The 19521-nt window shown below is 37.5% G+C and overlaps 1 protein-coding gene across 1 annotated transcript in view; it reads right to left on the bottom strand.

The window, feature by feature from the left end:
* The window catches only part of EYS (eyes shut homolog), a 1965296-nt gene that overhangs the window by 67605 nt on the left and 1878170 nt on the right, over positions 1-19521 (bottom strand). The window contains 1 exon segment of the mRNA XM_066360293.1: positions 319-501. Within this exon segment, the coding sequence (XP_066216390.1) occupies positions 319-501 (183 nt within the window).

Genomic DNA, 19521 nt, shown 5'->3' with positions numbered 1-19521 from the left:
AGAAAGAAACAGAGGAAAGGTCAAGTCAATAAGCTCACTTCTCATGTGACTTGGTTACTTTCTCTGCCCTCATGTTTGCCTGTGGGAATTCTCGCCCTGGATCATAAGAGGTAGCCCTGGTGTGAACAAGGTTGCAGAAAAGGTCAGGGAACTGCTGGGCATTTGGGACTACGAGGAACAAGCTCGAGGCAGAAAACAGGAGGAGGCCTGCGTCTAAGCAAATGTCTCCTTTGTCCACAGTCGATTAAAGGGCCCATGAAGAATCTCTAGTGTGCTCCAAGGAGCCAAGCAAGTGCCAGAGGGTTCAATTAATCTTACCGTGGCCCTTCTGTCCGGTGAAAAATATTAAGTTATTTTGCAGCGCCGAGTGATTGTTTGCTAGCTGAAACTTCAAGTGGAATTCGTAATCGAAGCTGATGTCTGGGATCCGTGAATAAGCCAGGAACGAAGAGTATCCGAAGGCATCCACGCCACTGAACCTGGGCTGAGTAATATTAGTAGCTGTGGAAAGACCCAAATCCAAACGTTAACATAAACCCTGTACGTGTACCTGTAAAAGGAGGGCGATGGTTTGCTGATGCATTAGTCTGTTTACTGTGACATTAATTATACACAAGTGTCTTCAGCATTGAGCAACTAAATGACTCAACAGGGAACTTCAAACCTAGAACCAAGGAAGTGCGGTGTTTTGAGATCCTGTGTATATCTGTTCACTCGCATACCCTTCCTACATAATGGAGAATTTACTTAAAAAGTAAAACCTTATACTGTATTTTGAAGATTAATTTTAGAAACAGAAAAGATCACTGGCAGATACAGTGTCTACCCATGTGCTTTGTAAACAAGATTTGGCATCCAAACCCTGGCGATGGCTTAGAGAGGAATTCACAGCTCGGAACACTCTGCTTTTCTGATCCTGCCCCTTTATAATAGCTGCAGCCGTAGGTCGGTGGTAGGAAAGCCACGGAATCAAAAAGAAATTTGATCAGTTTCCACTACCATATTGTGAATGACAGGAGCTTTCCTTGAAGTCAAAACATTATAGTCTAAAAGAAATGTTCATTCCTATTCTGTTGAGATGTTTGTTAGATCATGAAAGCCTGGGTTTCCATTGGCCTGAAAACTGTAAGAAGACATCATAGAAACAGGCAATGGTAAAAAAAAACAAACCCCAGAAATGCAGGGACCAGTGTGGACAACATAGAATCGAATTGAGAGGTGCCGTTGATCAGCTAGCCTCTCTTTTGGTACCGCCTTTAATCCTGTATCCAAGTTTTTTCTTTCATTGTTCTTTCTCTTGTAAATAGTCCCAACTGGCTTTCATTTCCTCATGCCAAGAGAACCCCTGGAAACAGGGAGGGGGTTTTGACCCACATGCCTATCTGTTATGGATGGCATTATATTCCCAGATTCAAAGATGTTTTTAGGATCTGTTTTTATTGGTTAGAGGCAGCGTGATAGAGGAAAGAGGAGCTTGTCTTGATCACCTTTTATTGCTTCCTTCTTCTCAAGAGATGCTGGCTCTCCTGGGAAGTTGTAGAACTAGAATTTTTACAAGACTTAAGAAATATCCTCATTCTGGTACCTAACACTTAAAACAAAAGAGTTTGTAATGTTTGGCTATAATTGTTTATATAGCAAATCATTGTGCTAGCCTGGGAAAAAGGATTCTAGTTACCAGAGGCTTTTATTTCTGTTGGTTTCATATAACTATTCAAGTAGGGTAATTGTGTGGAATAAGTTGAATACTTCCTTTTAATATTTAATATTTAATTAAAATCTTATCAGTTAATTTTTTGGGAGGTGTGGCCTAAGATAATTTTTTTTTCCCTCAAAATTCACCAAAATCTGAAGTGGCATTTTGAGACCTGTCACCTTTTATATTTCTTTTTTTATCTGATGAAGCTATTTATGGTTTGTGCTTCCGAGATAATGAGACTGTTCCCATCAGGTATTCCACTTTCAGCAGTTCAGGGAAATGAAATGTACTGCAATTACAACAAAATAAAAATACTGACAGTGTTTTAATGTTGGCATTAAAAACAGTGGAAATAGAATTCACTAAAATTTAATACTAAAATAGAGGAGTGACTGAAAACATTTCTTCCTGTGAATAATTTACAACTGAGTCGACTTAAAGGTTTAGTACATTTAGATTATGTCAACAGCTACGTCCTGTGTATTTCATCGTCAGACCCTGTGCTAGATAGAGGCTGGTGACACGAAGATAGTAAAGCATGATCCTTGCCCTCAGGAACTAGTGTGTGGTCAGTAAATTCATTCAGCAGAACTGGACCAAAAATTAAGGCATGGCTTATGAGCAGCAATTCACCTGACAGACAAGAGAAAAATCCTTTCAGATAGGAGGAACAGCACGCTCTAAGGGGCATAGGCCAAAACAGTGTGTCGTATGCTCAGGAGGTGACCAAGATGAGCTATTGCAGTGTTTTTCAACTGCTGGTCTGAAGGCTGGTACTGGTCCACCAGACATTTCATGCTGGTCTGTGAAAGAGTTAACCACCCTGATGGAAGATTAGAGACCTAAAGATCTCAGACGAATTCACTTATGCTCAGGGTGATTTCTGCCTTAGTGGTCCCTGAAATAATTCTCCTATTTTCACCTGTCCCCAAGTGTAAAGGGGTTAAAAACGGCCGAGCTACTGGGATGTGGGAAGAAGACATGGGAAGAGCTCAGAGGGCAGAACCTCCTTCCCTCGCTCTGCAGCGGGGATGCCCGGAAGCCGCTGGCTGGCATGAGATACGAGAAGTAACAGCTCGCAGTGACGCAGGGGAGGCCACCGGAGTGAGTCACCACCCCAGGCTTGATTCCGGATTTCCTCACTTCTTAGGTAAACTCGGGCAAGTTCACTTTGTTGGTTTCATCTCTTCAGCTGTGAAATGAGGATGGCAAGAGTTCCCGAGTCTTTGTGAAGAATGAGAAAAGTGTGTGGCGGAAGAAAACAAACCCCAGGCAGGCGGACCTCTGGCACCAGCCCACAATTCTGCCCCATTTCCCCAGTCAAGTCCCTTCCCAGTCCCTAAGGCAACCACTCCATACTTCCTCTTTTCTCCTGTAACATCTAATGCCCACGTCCTTTCTCTCTCAAATAATGATCTTGCTTCTTATGTCACTGAGAAAGAGAAACGCTAAGAGCAGAGCTACCCTGTTCTTCCCCCATCAGATCCTCCCACCCTCAAATCTTCCATTTCGATCCATATGCTCTGCCTTCCCTCTGGTTACCTGCCTGGGATGGATCCGCCCCTCGTTTATTCCGGGTCCTCACTTCTGCGATTCTTTCCTATTTCCCAGAAGCCACCAAACCCTTCTTTACTGAATCACCCCCTTTAACATCATATATGTTAAAATATCTTCATCTGAACAAAACTTGCTTTGCTCAACTCCACATTCCTCTCTATAGCCACTCCTTGTTTCTGTGATCATCATATATATAGAGTAACTTCTGAAGACTATCTGTAGTGACTCAATTGGTTGCCATCCTTTTACTTTTGATTTCTTTTCAATCAGGTTATCTTCTCTATCTTTCCTTTGAAGCGTCTTATGTTAAGGTCACCAGTGACCATTATCTTTCTGCCTGGCCGGTGGTGGTGCAGTGACTGAAGCATCAACCTGGGATGCTGAAGTCCCAAGTTTCAACCCAAGGTCACGGGCTTGAGCGTGGGATTATCCACATGACCCTAAGGTTGCTGGCACACACGAGAAGCAGTCAACGAACAACTAAAATGAGGCAACTACTAGTTGTTACTGCTCATCTCTCTTTCTAAAACAAACAAACAAATAAATGAAAGGTCACCAGTGACCAGCATTCTAAATTCAGTGTCATTCTCTTCTTCAATGAGACATCTTCTTCAATCAATGTCTCAGAAGCAGTGGAGAGGGTTGGTTATTTCTTTGCTCTTGAAATACTTTCTTCTCTTGGTTTCCATAGTACTGCACTCTCCTTGTATTCCTACTTCAAACAACTCCTCCCTGTTCTTTTCTACAACTGTCTTCACCCCACATCACTCTATTTCATCATTCAAACAACCATCGACAGGTGGAAGACTCCTGAGTAGTTGTTTTTATCCTTGATTTCTTTCCAGAGTTTCAGAGTTCCAGATTCATAAACCCAACTACCAACTACCAACGAGATATTTGATATACATTTGTGTATCCGATAACAATCTGCAACTGAGCATACACAAGACAGAACTTTTTATTCTCATATCTTTATAAGCTCTCTTCCCAACCCATCCTTTCCCTACTCTCCTAACCATATCTCTTCCCCAGTCTTTCCTGTCTTTGTTCAGAGCAAAAAACTAGTCATCATCCTTAAATTATATTTTTCTCTGCTACTTCAATCAGTTCACTAGCAAATCCTGCTAATCTCATCTTCAAAATAGATCCTGAATCCCACTAACTTCTCACCACCTCCATTAACGCCACCAAAGTTCAGTGCCCTATTCTCTCTAGGTCAGACTACCATATTTTCTTCTTAACTGATCTCTTTTGCCACTTTGTCCCTTACAGTCTCTTTTCCATATCACAGCAATGAAGTCTTTTAAACATTAATTGCATATTAAAACTCCTCCAGTGGTTTCCCTTGAATTTTGAAATAATAATAATAATATAAAAACTCCTTAGCAAAGTCTAAAGCCCTTACTCTCTCTTATTTTATACCTATTTCTTCTTGCTCATTATGTTCCAAACATACTAACTTCTTTGGGTTCTCAAACAAGCCAACATACTGCCAGCTCAGGGCTTCTGCTCCTTTAGTTTCCAATGCCTGAAACATATTCTTCCCAAAAGATGCATGGCCGGCTTCCTCACTTCCTTCAAAAGTCTGCTCAAGCGTCTCCTCTTCACAGGGGTCTTCCCTGGCCACCCTGTTAAACTATTCATCTCCTTTTACCTCCATCATTTTTTTAGCTCTTAAATCTGCTTTTGCTTACTGCAGCTTAATTACATTATATGTTATTTATTGTCTCTCTCCCTAATTAGATTGTAGGTCCCATCAGGACAGAGAATTTTTCATAATCTCCAGGATGAGCAACAACGGGGGGCTCATGTGGGTATGGGATACGTATCCATCAAGTAGTAGGGTGGATACATGTAAAGGGATTACTTAACATAGAGTTGAAAAGATAGTAGCATATATATTTATGTTATTTTTCTGCCATTATTCTTTTTGTAGTATCTTAACTGTTCTTATGTGAGTAAGGGAAAAACTGAAGCTATTGAATGAAGATGGGAAACAGAATTTCTACACCATTACCATACTAATCATTGCCCATCTGTTTTTCTTTTTTTTGCATTTTTCTAGTCATCTTCTCTCTCTCTCTTTCTCTCTCTCTCTCTTTCTTTTCTTTTCTTTTTTTGCGCACGCATGCGTGTGAGAGAGGGACAAACAGGAACAAACAGGAAGGGAAAAAGATGAGAAGTATCAATTTATAGTTGTGGCACCTTAGTGGTTCCTTGATTGCTTTCTCATATGTGTCTTGACTGAGGGGCTCCAGCCAAGCCAGTGACCCTTTGCTTAAGCCAATGACCTTGGGCTTCAAGCCAATGTCCTTTGGGCTCAAGGCGAATGAGCCTATGCTCAAACAGGTTTTGAACATGGGTCCTCAGAGTCCCAGAGTGAAGCTCTATCCACTGTGCCACTGCCTGGTCAGGTTCTAGTCATTTGCTTCTAAATAACAAAATGTTTTTGGATTATGAAAATATGTTAGAATTTTAAATCTTTAAATGTGGGCAAAAATTTAGACAATTTATTACATACTAATACTAAAAATCAAGGCAGAGACCCCTTACCTTGACAAATCAGTGTTCTTCATAATTAAATTATATAAATACAATTAAAATTTTATTAGTTTTATCTTATAAACATTTTTTCTTTTTAATATCTGATATAAATCTTTGTAACATGTAAGCTAACAGCACTAAGTATGTTTCTTGGGGCAATTAATAGTTTTTGACAGAAATTTTTGGCTTTTACATGACAAATATTTGTATGATTACTTACAATTCTGTTTAAAATTTTACAACATGGACTTTTAAAAAGTTCTTAAGTTTATTAAAGAATTCTTGAAAATGTATAGTATTTTTAGGATAGATTGTCTTGTCTCAATCTATTAAAAAAACAACAACAACAGCCCAGACCCTGGTTAGAGCATCGTCCTGAACCATCAGGGTTGTGCGTCTGATGCCCGGTCAGAGCACATAGGGAAGTGACCAATGAGTGCACAACGAAGTGGAACAACAAATGAATGCCTCTCTCTTTCTCTTCCTTCCTCACTTTGTTTCTCTAAAATCAATCAATCAATAATAAAGAAAATAAAGCCCTTGCTCTATTTTTTATATTATTAGAAAAGACAAAAAACTTCCAGAATTTCTCTGCCTCTTTTTATTGCTTAAGCTGGTTCGGTTTTGCTTACTTTACTTGTAACCCAAATCATCCCAATTTATAGATTAGAAAAAGAGCTACAGACAGTGAGAGGGAACCACTTCCAATGAATGTGTTTAAAATATATATGCAAGTATCTATCATCTATCTATCTATCTATCTATCTATCTATCTATCTATCTATCTATCTATCTATCTATCAATCATCTATATCATCTAATCTATCTATCTATCTATCTATCATCTATCTATCTGTCTATCTATCTTATGGGTTTATTTTCAATTTATAAATAAAATCAAATTGAAGGAAGAAAAAAGACTGTGGCTGATTTTAACTTGGATTCTGTTTGCTATTTAGGTTGCGGTATAGAAACCCCACATAGTGGACACCAGGGAGCGCTGAGTTAGTGAAAATGCTATTCAGTTCTTCCTCCTCTAGTCTGTATTTTAATGAAGCAAGCAGATGGTAAATGGTTTCCCCTCTGGAAACTGCTGATTTTGAAGACTCCAGTAAGCCCGTTTTGCAAACACAGTGTTCAGCAACGTATAGTACTTCAAAATATACATTTAACTTTGTCAGGAAAATGACTTTACCCTTAGGCAGATGGATAAAGTTGCAAAAATACAGGACCACTGCTTTCCTCCCCAGTTTTCTTTTGTAGATTTGAGTATAAACAACGTTTTCTCTCTTAGTTCTTAACTTCTTAGTAAGAGAGCAATAGATTTGGCTCAATATCCTGCACAAATGCAATTAGGTTATAAAACCATGCGCACAATCATTGTGGTTTCTATTTCTGTTGCTGAACAAGCTCCTGGTGGGGTGTGCTTCCACACTGCTCAGCATTATCATTTTCAAATAAAAAGTAGTAACCTACACATGTGATTTTCATTTAAAGAAACAGAAATAAGTCTCTTCTGAGATGTTACTAATAGTAACAGGTGATGGTAGTCTGTACAGAAAACATACACTTACCTATTCTTTTTGAACAAGGATGTTACTCATTACACGAATAAAACCAAGTTCTCTATTAAAATGAACATATAACATTTATTTCAGCCACAGGTAAAAGCATGAAATAAGTGTCATTGATTGATTGCCAATTCCTGCTGATACTAAATCATTCAAATGTTCTATGCAGACATATAATTCCTACCATTCTCACTTCTCCATCTGTCAGAGAAAAGCTAAGAACAAACAGAATTTTACATAAGTTATGAAAATGTACAGCATCATTCTTCCTAACCACAAAGGAAAAGATCAGAATTCTAAGTTGCACATTCTTTTTGGATGCATAATTCTTAGAAATTAGTGCCATCTTCTGGCTTCTGAAAGTACTGCTTTAAATTTAAACCAGATACTGGTAGGATTTTTATAGTACTATGAAATGTCAAAAAGGCAAAGAAAGTCCCTAACACATACGAGTCACATTTTAATGTCTGCAGTACAGTCTATGGCATAAACTTTAGGGATGGTACCCTCTGCATATCAGGACGATGCTCTATCTAACTGAGCTTTCCAGCCAGGGCTGGAATGGTACACCCTCTATCAATCACATTTCCCAACTGTGAAGTTTATACTGCATTAAACACGCTTTGTAGTTTATTGTGATAAAATCCCCACATATTACACACATGTAATATTCCAGAACTCATGTGTTTGGAGCACTTTTCTCAGTCCTAACTCATGAGCTTCTTTATGCCTGTGCATTTCTGGTTAAGAAATTAAGAAATAACAAGGTTGGAGTGGGTCATCATTCAACTTCAGCGGAGATATTTTTTAGCTTTTTAATCTATTATTTTTAAGCTGTGGATTTATAAATATACTTTTATATAATTTATTGTTTTATAAAAACAATAACAATTATAACACCTAATATGTTCCAGTTGCTAGGTACAACATCTGAATTATTTTATTTCTTATACCACCCCAATGAGACATTTTTATTTTTATTTTTATTTCTGAGAGAGAGAGGAGAAAGAAGAGAGAAAAAGAGAGAAACAGACAGACTAAGAGGAAGGGGGAGAACTGAGAAGAATCAATGTGTAGGTGCAGCACTTTAGTTGTTCATTGATTGCTTCTTATATGTGCCTTGACCAGGGGCTCCAGCTGAGCCAGTGACCCCTTGCTCAAGCCAGCAACCTTGGGCTCAAGCCAGCAACCTTAGGCTTAAAGACAGAGACCTAGGGGTTTTAAACCTGGGGCCTCAGTGTCCCAGGTTTACTCTCTATCCACTGCACCACCACCTGGTCAGGCAAGACACTCTTATTTTTATATTCCTATCTTATAGATGAAGAAACTGAGGGTCAAAGAGGTTAAATCACAGAGCTAAGAAATGACAGAGTCAGAATTTAAATCCAGGCTCATTCGATTCCAAAGCCTTTGTTAATGATGGTAGGGATATTCATGACATTGGCACATTAAAATAATATAAAACATGGGTAGATGTTTTATATTATTAAAGTTTGTAATCCTCACAAATTAATTTTATATGTTTTATTCTATCCCTACTGCCCCTGCCTGCCCAATCCTGGGCCACAGATTCATGAAAATTGATAGGACTCATATTTCTTCTTTCATATTCCATCTTTCCTATTTAATTGAAATGTAAACTTACTGTCTTATAATCCAAAAACTTAATTGGTATTCAATAAATATATACCAGTGAATTTACCAACAGATAGATTTTAATAAGAGGTTAATTATTTTTCAGTTATGTGAAGAATATGAACAAAAAATAGTGGTTAAAAAGATCATCATGTCTTTAAGCGTTTCTAAGTGTTTGAATATTTGGAAACACACACACACATATACATATATACTTGGGATAATTAACTATAATTTTCATTTTGTGTTTTGGTATGGTGTGGAAACAGTTTGGGAAAAGCGAAAAATTAAAAAGGACCCAAAATAGTAAATCTTATTTGTCAAAGAGCAACATTTTGTGAGAGAGAAAAAAGAAAGAAATTTTTACTAGAGATACTGGGGGGGGGGGGCAACTATGTTTCTAAGACATCTTTTGTTTAGCTCAGGGGGAGTCAACCTTTTTATACCTACCGCCCACTTTTGTATCTCTGTTAGTAGTAAAATTTTCTAACCGCCCACCAGTTCCACAGTAATGGTGATTTATAAAGTAGGGCAGTAACTTTATTTTATAAAATTTATAAAGTAGAGTTACAGCAAGTTAAAGCATATTATAATAATAATTACTTACCAAGTACTTTATGTCAGATTTTTGCTAAGTTTGGCAGAATAAATCTTTATAAAACAACTTACTATAGTTAAATCTATCTTTTTATTTATACTTTGGTTGCTCTGTTACCGCCCACCATGAAAGCTGGAATGCCCACTAGTGGGCGGTAGGGACCAGGTTGACTACCACTGGTTTAGCTGTTTGAGTGCTAGGAAAACATACTGCAAAATACTAACTCATTTTTGGGCCCAATATTTGATTTTTAAAATGCATATAATAAAGGGAAGATTTTATGTTCATAAATATGGCATGAGAGGTTATTCTAAGTCATAGCATTAATAAAACAAAGAAAAATCATCAACCATAACTTAGGAGGTTTAAAATTCATATTGGAGTATTGTTTTTGAATGGAACAGATCTTGTTATATATAATATCCCCAAGACTTCATGTACCAAATGGTGAGCAGGTGCCTAATTCAAATGATGATATAAACAAAACCACAAAACATGCCTAGAAGATTAAGAGTTAGAGATATAGTATGCACACAACAATCAGGAAACATAATAAAATAATATATTTTATTTGCTCTAACATGAAATACCTGGAATAAAACTTCATTTATTAGGTTTCTCGATTTCAGGCAACAGTAACCAACTCTGGCTATCTTACATAGGAAAGGAATTGTGGGCAGGTGGATGGACTACCTCATAGAATCAGTGGGAAGGTTGGAGAACCAGTGGGAGAAATAGGCAGAAATAAAAGAATCTAGGTGGCTAAGACATCGCCAAATTCACATTGTGTGAACAGTATTGTTAGGATAGCCACTGACATCTCTAAAACTGGGGACAGCCATGTGGCCATAGCAGTTACAAATAATTTCTAAATATCACTCTGTGGATAATTTCCCTAGCATTTAAATCTTGGGGAGAGCATCTCACTGGCTTACTCTAAGTCATAGATGTGCACACAAATAGAAAAATACTGTGTAGTCAAAACCAGAAATACAACACAATACCCCACAGCTGTCTGTTACAGACTTTTGGTTGCCCAGTGTCACTGTGTAACCTTTTCCTAGTACTTGTATTTTCAAATCAAAACTTGCTTTTGAGACAAAGAAGCCAAGGATATACAATGGGGAAAGTACAGTTTCTTTGACAAATGTTGAGAAAACTAAACAGCCACATGCAAAAGAATGAAACTGGGGACCCCTGCTCTACAGTACACATAAAAATCAACTTGAAATGGGTTAAATATAAAACTGAACATAAGGCTGAAAGCATAAAGCTCCTGGAAGAAAATGTAGGCAGTAAGCTTCTTGACATTGGTCTTGGGGATGATTTTTGGGAATTGATACAAAAGCAAAGGCAACAAAAGCAAAAATGAACAAGTGGGACTAAAACTAAAAGCGCTGCGGAGCGAAGGAAATAATCAACAAAATGAATAAGCACCTAGCAAATGGGAAAAATATTTGCAAATCATATATGTGATAAGGGATTATTATCCAAAATACACAAAGAACTCATACATCTTAATAGCAAAACAAAACAAAACAACAACAAAAAACCCCAAACAATCAGTTTAAAAATAGGCAGGGGATTTTAATAGACATTTTTCCAGAGAGGACATATAGATGGCTGACAGGTACATGAAAATATGCTCAACATCACTGATCTTCAGGGAAACAACACCACGACGAGCTATCACCTGACACCTGTTAGAATGGCTGTTATCACAAAAACAAGAAATAACAGGTGATGGCGAGGACATGGAGAAAAGGGACTGCTTGTGCACTGTTGGTGGGAATGCAGACTGGTGCAGCCACTGTGGAAAATAACATTATGGAGGTTCCTCAAAAAATTAAAAGTAGAATTACCATATGATCCAGAGATTCCACTTTCAAGTATTTATCCCAAGGTGCTATCTCAAAAGATATATATGCTCCCATGTTCACTGCATCATTATTTACAAAAGCCAAGATATGGAAACAACTTAAATATCCATGGATGAATGGATAAAAGAACTGTGAGAGACACACACACACATGAATATTCTCAGGAATTAAAAGGTAAATCTTGTCATTTGTGACAACCTGGATGGACCTTGAAGGCATTACGCTAAGTGGAATAAGTCTGCTAGAGAAAGACAAATACTGTATGATCTCACTTCCATGTGGAATCTAAAACAAAACAATGGGACTGTTGCAGGGTGTCCGGTATGCGGTTTTCTCTGTTGGGTGCCCAAAGCCTCGGGTGTGGAGCTTAGGCACAGAGAGGGAAACTTGAGTGGGTCCGTAAGGGCCATCACAAGAGAGACTGCCCTTCTGCCTCCTTGGTTTCTGAGTCTGTGTAACGTGGCTCTACAAGATCTAGTCCTGTGACTCCGTTGTGGTTAAAAAGCATGTAGGGCCTCTTTCATGATAACATTACGACCTGGAAGGCAGCCCAGGTGGTGTTGTCACAGTCTGCTGCCGTTCTACAAGGCCAATAGCTTCTGCGTGATGGGTTTCATAATAAGACCAGTACCTGGTGTTGCCTTGTTTCTCTCTCTGTAATGTCCGTCTGTTGACTAGAAGTAATATTTTGCAGGTGGCCATGATGGTTCGTCCTGTGTTTAGTTCATCGGTCGAAGTGCTAGAAGAAACGTGACTGGCAGAGTGAGTAGTAATCTGGACAGTAGGCCAGATTGTTGCTATTACTATGATGTAATCGACCTGCTAGGGAGTCAGAAGGGCCCCCGATCAGGGGTCAGGGTTGTTTGTAGCTCTGGGAAATGAGGATTCAGAAGTGGCATTGTGACTTTTCCTCCCAGGGACCTGCATGGTCTCAGATTCGTCTACCACAGCCATTTCCACTGGCTGTCAGATTCCATTCTAAAGTCCTTTAACAATTCATACTTCTTCTATTTAAAAACATGTGTCGTAGTTTTCTCACCTTCTTTCCTGTAATTGGTGTGATTGTTTTTTCTAGTTTTTGACAGTCTGATGAGAATAATTGACTAGATGTGATTTTAATTACATTTCTGTGATTACTAGTGAGTTGGAACACCTTTTGCTTACTGGCTATCTGCACTCTTCAGTGAAATATCTGTTAACATCCTTTATTCATATTTCTTTTGACTTCATCATTATTTTGACAGTTCTTAAAAGTTCTTTAAATATTACATTAACCCTTTGTCACATTGCAAATAGTTTCTCCAAATCTGTAGTTTTCCTAATGACTTTAGGCATGTTATCTTTTGCAATTCAAAAGTTTATTTTTTAATATTATTCAAGTATTTTATTTTATAGCTCCAGAATTTTCTGTCTTGTTTAAGAACTTTTCTTTTGTACTTAGTTTTCAAGATTTACTTCTAAGATACTTGCTGATTTATATTTTAATCTTTAATAATTCTGGATTTTATTTTAGTACATAATGTAAGAGAGGCCCAACTTCATTGTCCTCCAGTTGGAGAATAAATTGTTCCAGCTCTATTTATTACATAAAACATACTCTGAAATTGTATAAAACAGAAATTTTTTCATCAGTTGCATTCTCATATATGTTAAAATCTTTTGTTGTGTTCTCTCTTTGTCATACTGACCTATTTCTATCTTACTATGTACTACCTTTAAAATGGTGACTGTGGTTTAATGTAAGTTCTGATATCTGGCAAGGCAAGTTCCTCTTTGCATTTCTTTTTAAAAAATATTTTTACTGAATATTAATGAATTGCTATAATGTATTATTCTACTTTAGGTTCAAAAAGCTTTAAAGTTTTATTGGAATTTTATTATTTATATAATATATTTAAGAAAATGGAAATTTTATAATATTTTCTTATCCAGGAATATGTTTTTCTTCTAGCCATGCATATATTATTTTATTGTCATTAGAGTTAATAATTTTCTACATAGAAGTCCTGGACCTTTTTCATTAAAATTATTTTAAGTATTTTGTGATTTTTTGGTTATAATTATTAGTAGAGGTAATTTTTTATTTCTATTTCTAAGTGGGTTTGGCTAGTTTAACAGGATATAAAATAGAAGTTCTAGTTGAAACACTAAGAAAAATAGAGCCTGATCAGATGGTGGCGCAGTGGATAGAGCGTCAGACTGGATGCGGAAGACCCAGGTTAGGAACCCTGAGGTTGTCAGCTTGAGTGCAGGCTCACCAGCTTGAGCACGGGGTTGCTGGCTTGAGCATGGGATCATAGACATGACCACATGGCCCCTGGCTTGAGCCCAAGACCGCTGCCTTGAGCAAGGGGTCACTTGCTTTGCTGTAGCCCCCTGGTCAAGGCACATATGAGAAAGCACTCAATGAATAACTAAGGTGCTGCAACAAAGAACTGATGCTTCTCATCTCTCTCTTTTTCTAAAAGTCTGTCCTTATAAGTCCCCCTCTCTGTCTTTCTCAAAAAAATAAAGAAGAAAATAGAAACGACACATCAGTGAGGTAAGCGGGATTTACAGTAGGTGTCTGCTCTACAATTCCTTACATGATTGAGGGTATGAAAAAGTCATAGAAACCTTTTCCCTCACTTTTTCACTTTCAGCTAAGAGAGAGGGGTTTTAGGAACACAACGTGGAGTGCTTACTGTGTGTCCCTGAAGTCTGAGTGAGGGGCACGAGAGATGGACTCCCGCTTGTAGAGTTTAGAAGGTGAGAGGTTGGTGGGTTGCGCTGAGGGAGGAAGGAAATGACCGTGGTTTTGACTGGGATTGGTCAGCACTCTCAGGCTTCCTCAGGGACAGGGTGTGTGCATGTTTCCCTTGGGTCTGGTGTGGGTGACGTGTGGGCAGAGGCATGAAAGTCTTTCTTAAATGCTGAAAAAACCACCTCAAAAAGTGAAGCGGGAGGTGTCACTACATTGCAAGTTAGGGGTGCTCTGTTCCCAGGGCAAAGAAAATTGCAGGTGAGCGACTGCCAGCCACGAGATCTCCAAAGAACCCAGGAAAGTGTCCCAGGACACAAGGTTGGCTTGAAACATCTGCCAGATCAGGACAGCAATGAAGCTAAGTCAACTGGACCACATACATAGGTTAGGAAAGAAGTTTCCATCTCTGTTCTCTCTGAGCTCCATGCTGAGCCATCGGGAACCACAGTTTGTGAAAGAGGGAAGAGTGCAAGTTTCCCTTTTTTTCTAACTTTTGCATTTCTGATTTGACCCAAATGGAGAAGGAAAAGGCATGAGATTTAAAGCAGATAGAAGATTTACCAATCATACATAAATCGTTGACCTGATTACTAAGTGGAGCCAATATTTTGTGATTCACAAATGACCAGGTCTGAATTTTCATTTGAGGGAAAAAGGAGGAACTAACATCTTTGAGCAAATTTAAAAGGAAAGTAGCAAAGTTCTTTATGTTTACATTTGACTGTGCTATTATGAAGAAAAGATATTGATTTTTATTTTCTGTCTTGTAATTAACCACAGCATTAAACTTTCTCATTTAAATGCTATCAACAAGAAATAAATTTCTATCTTATTTTCTAATAACATTTATCATTTATTTATTTTTTCTCATTGCATTAGCTTGGAACTTCCCAACATAATGGTAAATAATTTTAACAGTAAGCATTCTTGACAAGTTCTAATTTTTATTGAAGAGATTTTAATGTTTCCCCATTAGAAATAATATGTGCTTTTGGTTTTAAGCGAGGCTTTATTAACTTTTAGTATTTTTATTCCATTTTCAGTTTTTATTTTTATTTTTATAATTTTCTTATAAATAATAAAGCTTGTCTGCTCAATTTGATGCTTTATAGTTATCTATGAAGTGATATTTCAATATCTATTGATATCATAAAGTAGTTCTCTTTGTTTTTAAATTACATTGATAAATTTCATGGAATTGAATCACCCTTTTATTCTTAAAATATTTTGAACTTAGTCATAATATACAATGTTTTGGTACATTATTAGATTGTATTTGTTAATAGTTAGCCTTTACTTTCCCTTTTATTTTATTTTTTGTATTTTTCTGAAGCTGGAAACGGGGAGAGACAGTCAGACAGACTCCCGCATGCGCCCGACTGGGATCCACCCAGCACACCCACCAGGGGTGACGCTCTGCCCACCAGGGGGCGTCGCTCTGTTGCGACCAGAGCCACTCTAGCGCCTGGGGCAGAGGCCAAGGAGCCATCTCCAGCGCCCGGGCCATCTTTGCTCCAATGGAGCCTTGGCTGCGGGAGGGGAAGAGAGAGACAGAGAGGAAGGAGGGGAGGGGGTGGAGAAGCAAATGGGCGCTTCTCCTATGTGCCCTGGCCGGGAATCGAACCGGGTCCCCCGCACGCCAGGCTGACGCTCTACCGCCGAGCCAACCGGCCACGGCCTTCTTTCCCTTTTAAAATCATTTAGTTAAGATTGGTCTATAGTGGCATTTTCAACTGGTGTGCCACAACAAACACACCAGTATGCTACAAGAATTTTTAAAACATGCAGCACCTGACTATTTAGTCAGGGCACTGACCTCTTTTACCTTAGACTGTCAAATTAAAAAATGACAGCAGCCAATACAACAATAGCCATCAGGTGTGAATAAATGAAAATTATACCTACTTTTTTTTTTGTCAGATTGGCAAAAAAATAATACTTTTATTTTGTGCTGCAGAATTTTAGTAATTAGTTTATGTGTATCATGAAATAAAAAAAGGTTGAAAAATTGGTGATCTATATTATTCTTTTCTTGTATTTATGTCATGCTGGCTTAATAAAATGAATTGAGAAGCATCCCCCTTTTTTATTGTTTGGAATAAAGCAAGGCTGCAGTAATCTTTTTTTAATAGCTAAAATAGAATATCTATAAGGATGTATCACTGTGGTGACTTTTAAAATAGGAGATACTTCATTATCTTCCAGATATTAATATAGTAATTAGAAATACTTTTTACTCATTGGGCCAATTTGAAGAATTATACTTTGCTAGAAAAACATGTATTTTCTCCAAGTTTTAAAGGTTGTTGTCAAGAGACATACATATTTTATTCCTTTTTTTTTTAAAGTGAGACAGTGGAGATTGTGAGACAGACTCCTGCATGCACTCCAACCAGGATCCACTCAGCAACTCCATCTAGGGCTGATGCTTAAATCAACCAAGGTATTTTTAGTGCCTGAGGCTTATATACTTGGACCAACTGAGCTATCCTCAGTGCCTGGGCCAACGTTTGAATCAATTGAGCTACTGGCTGTGGGAGGGGAGGGGGGACTAGGGGGAGAGAGAGGGAGAGAAGCAGATGTCCGCTTCTCTTATGTGCCTTGACTAGAAATTGAACCCAGGATGCTTATAGGCCAGGCTGACACTCTATCCACTGAGCAAATTGGCCAGGGTCTATTCTCTATTTTTAAAACCATTTTTTTCTTTACTTATGATCATGTCACATTCTCATTTCAAATCATATTTTACCTGTTTCATTTAATCAAGCTCTTGAGAAATTTAATTTTTAAGGCATTTCATACTTTTTTAATTTATATTTTATTTGTTTCAACTCTTTTTTAAAATTTATTTTTGTATTTTTATATGTATTTAAAACTATTAAAAATTATTTATTTATTTATTTTAGAGAGAAGAGAGAGAGAGGTAGAGCGAGAGAGGGAAGAAAGGAGGAGCAGGAAGCATCAACTCCCATATGTGCCTTGACCAAGCAAGCCCAGGGTTTTGAACCAGTGACATCAAGTTGTTCCAAGTTGATGCTTTATCCACTGCACCACAGGTCAGGTTATTTCAGTATTTTATATCTTAAGCTGAGTACTTACTTGCTATGTTTTAATCTTTTATCTTTTGTTTTATTTCTTTCAGCTTTCTTAAATAATTCCCTTCCCTAAGTTACTTTTATATATATCATGTTTTTGCTCACCCTTAGTTTCTTTTTTCTTTATTTTATTTTTTAAAACAATTTTTTATTTATTGATTTTATTTAGAGAGAAAGGGAGATGAAGAGGGAGGGGGGACAGAAAGAGAGGAACATTTATCTGCTCCTATATGTGCCCTGACCCAGGATCCAACCAACAACCTCTATACTTCAGGATGATGCTTTAACTAAACAAGCTATCGGCCAGGGCCAGTTTCTTAATACCAGCATTAAGTTCTTACATTTAATTTTTCTTCTGGATCTACTTTATTACAATCTTATCTCAAAGTTCTCAATTGCTGACCTCCAGGCTATTTCCTGATGCATAATGAAGAAATCACAATGGATACTTAAATTTTTCTTGCTAGCTTATCCCTAGAACCTTAGACTCTATTTTCACCAATCTGCCTACAAACCTCAGAACACACACATCACACATGACAGACTGGTGTTGGAAATAAAGATATCTTCCCTAAATCTCTTCTCACTTCCATTTACAACATAGGTATAATATATAATAGACAAGTTCTAAATAAAGAAAACTTTAAAATCATTAAGTGACTTAACTTAAGACTCTAGTAAGGAGAAATACATATGATGTTCTTGAGTAGGAAGTTTTTATATACTAAATTTGTCAATTCTCATGGAATTATTTTATTAATCCAATGTGATTTCAGTTGAAATACATGCAGCTATGGATTAAGAATTCAGAATAAGACACAATATACCTGGAAGATTTTCATGATGAGTGTTTTTTTAAATTAGAAAAAGAAGGATTAGTCAGTAAATATTACTGGCAAATGAAGTATTAGAATAAAGGAGGATTCTTTAACTTAACTGATATCCCCAAATAATACCCAGCTAAATAAAAAGTTAAACTAAAAAATGAAACCATAACAGATTTAGAAATAAAAAGGATGGGTCAATATATTTATAATATTTATAAACTAGATCTATAAATAAATGGAAACAGAAAGAAAAAGTAATAAATTTGGTTAATTAAAACTTAAAAAGATTTTTTTTTCTTTTTTTCCATGTGAGAGGAAGGAGATAGTGAGACAAACTTCCGCATGTGCCCTGACTGGGATTCACCCAGCAACCCCCATCTGGGGCTATGCTTGCAACTGAGCTATTTTTATCACCTTAGGTGGAGGCTCCACAGAACCATGCTCAGCACCTGGGGTGATGTGCTCCAACCAATAGAGCCATGGCTGTTGGAGGGAGAAAGAGAGAGAGAGAGAGAGAGAGAGAGAGAGAGAGAGAGAGAGAGAAGGGAAGGAGAGGGGTGGAGAAGCAGATGGTCACTTCTCCTGTGTGCCCTGACCGGGAATTGAACCCAGAACATCTATATATCAGGCTGATGCTCTACCACTGAGCCAATTGGCGAGGGCCAACAAACTTCTTTATGCCAAAAATGTGGGAAAATAAAGTCAAAAGACAAATGAGTTCTATTTTTTAGATATATTGTATTACAGTTATCCATTTGTCTGTTGATGTACATTTGGGTTGCTTCCATCTATTTTTTTTTTGCTATTATAAATAATGTTGTTCTGAATATTCCTATACAGATTTTTGTAGAACGCATTTTTATTTCTCTTGGTTTTATACTAAGAGTTGAGTTGCTATGTCATTTGGTAACTCTGTTTAATATTTTGAAGAACTGCCAAACTGTTTTTCAAATTGGCTGAACCATTTTAGAATCCCACCAACAGTGTATGAAGTACTAATACATGCTATCACATGAATAAACTTAAAAACAATTTAACTTTGTGGAAAGCAAAAACAGCCACAAAGTGCCCTATGCTACGTGATTCCATTTACATGAAATGTGCAGAATAGGCCAATCCATAGAAACAGACAGGAGAATAGTGGTTACAAGGCTGGGGCAAGGGAGCATTGGGAGTGACAGCAAGTGGGTACAGGTTTCCTTGTAGGGTGCTGAAAATGTTCTAAAACTAGATGGTGGTGATGGTTGCACTGAATTGTATGTTAAAGGTGTACATTTTATGTGCCCTGACTGGGATTCACCTGTTAATTGAAATTCAGCTGTTATTTCAAAAAAGACAAATAGTGAAGAGGAAAAAAATTTTTTTATCGTAA

The sequence above is a fragment of the Saccopteryx leptura genome, chromosome 1 (genome assembly GCF_036850995.1).
Source record: "Saccopteryx leptura isolate mSacLep1 chromosome 1, mSacLep1_pri_phased_curated, whole genome shotgun sequence".
Lineage (NCBI taxonomy): Eukaryota > Metazoa > Chordata > Mammalia > Chiroptera > Emballonuridae > Saccopteryx > Saccopteryx leptura.
This window is presented reverse-complemented; position numbering and strand designations above follow the sequence as displayed.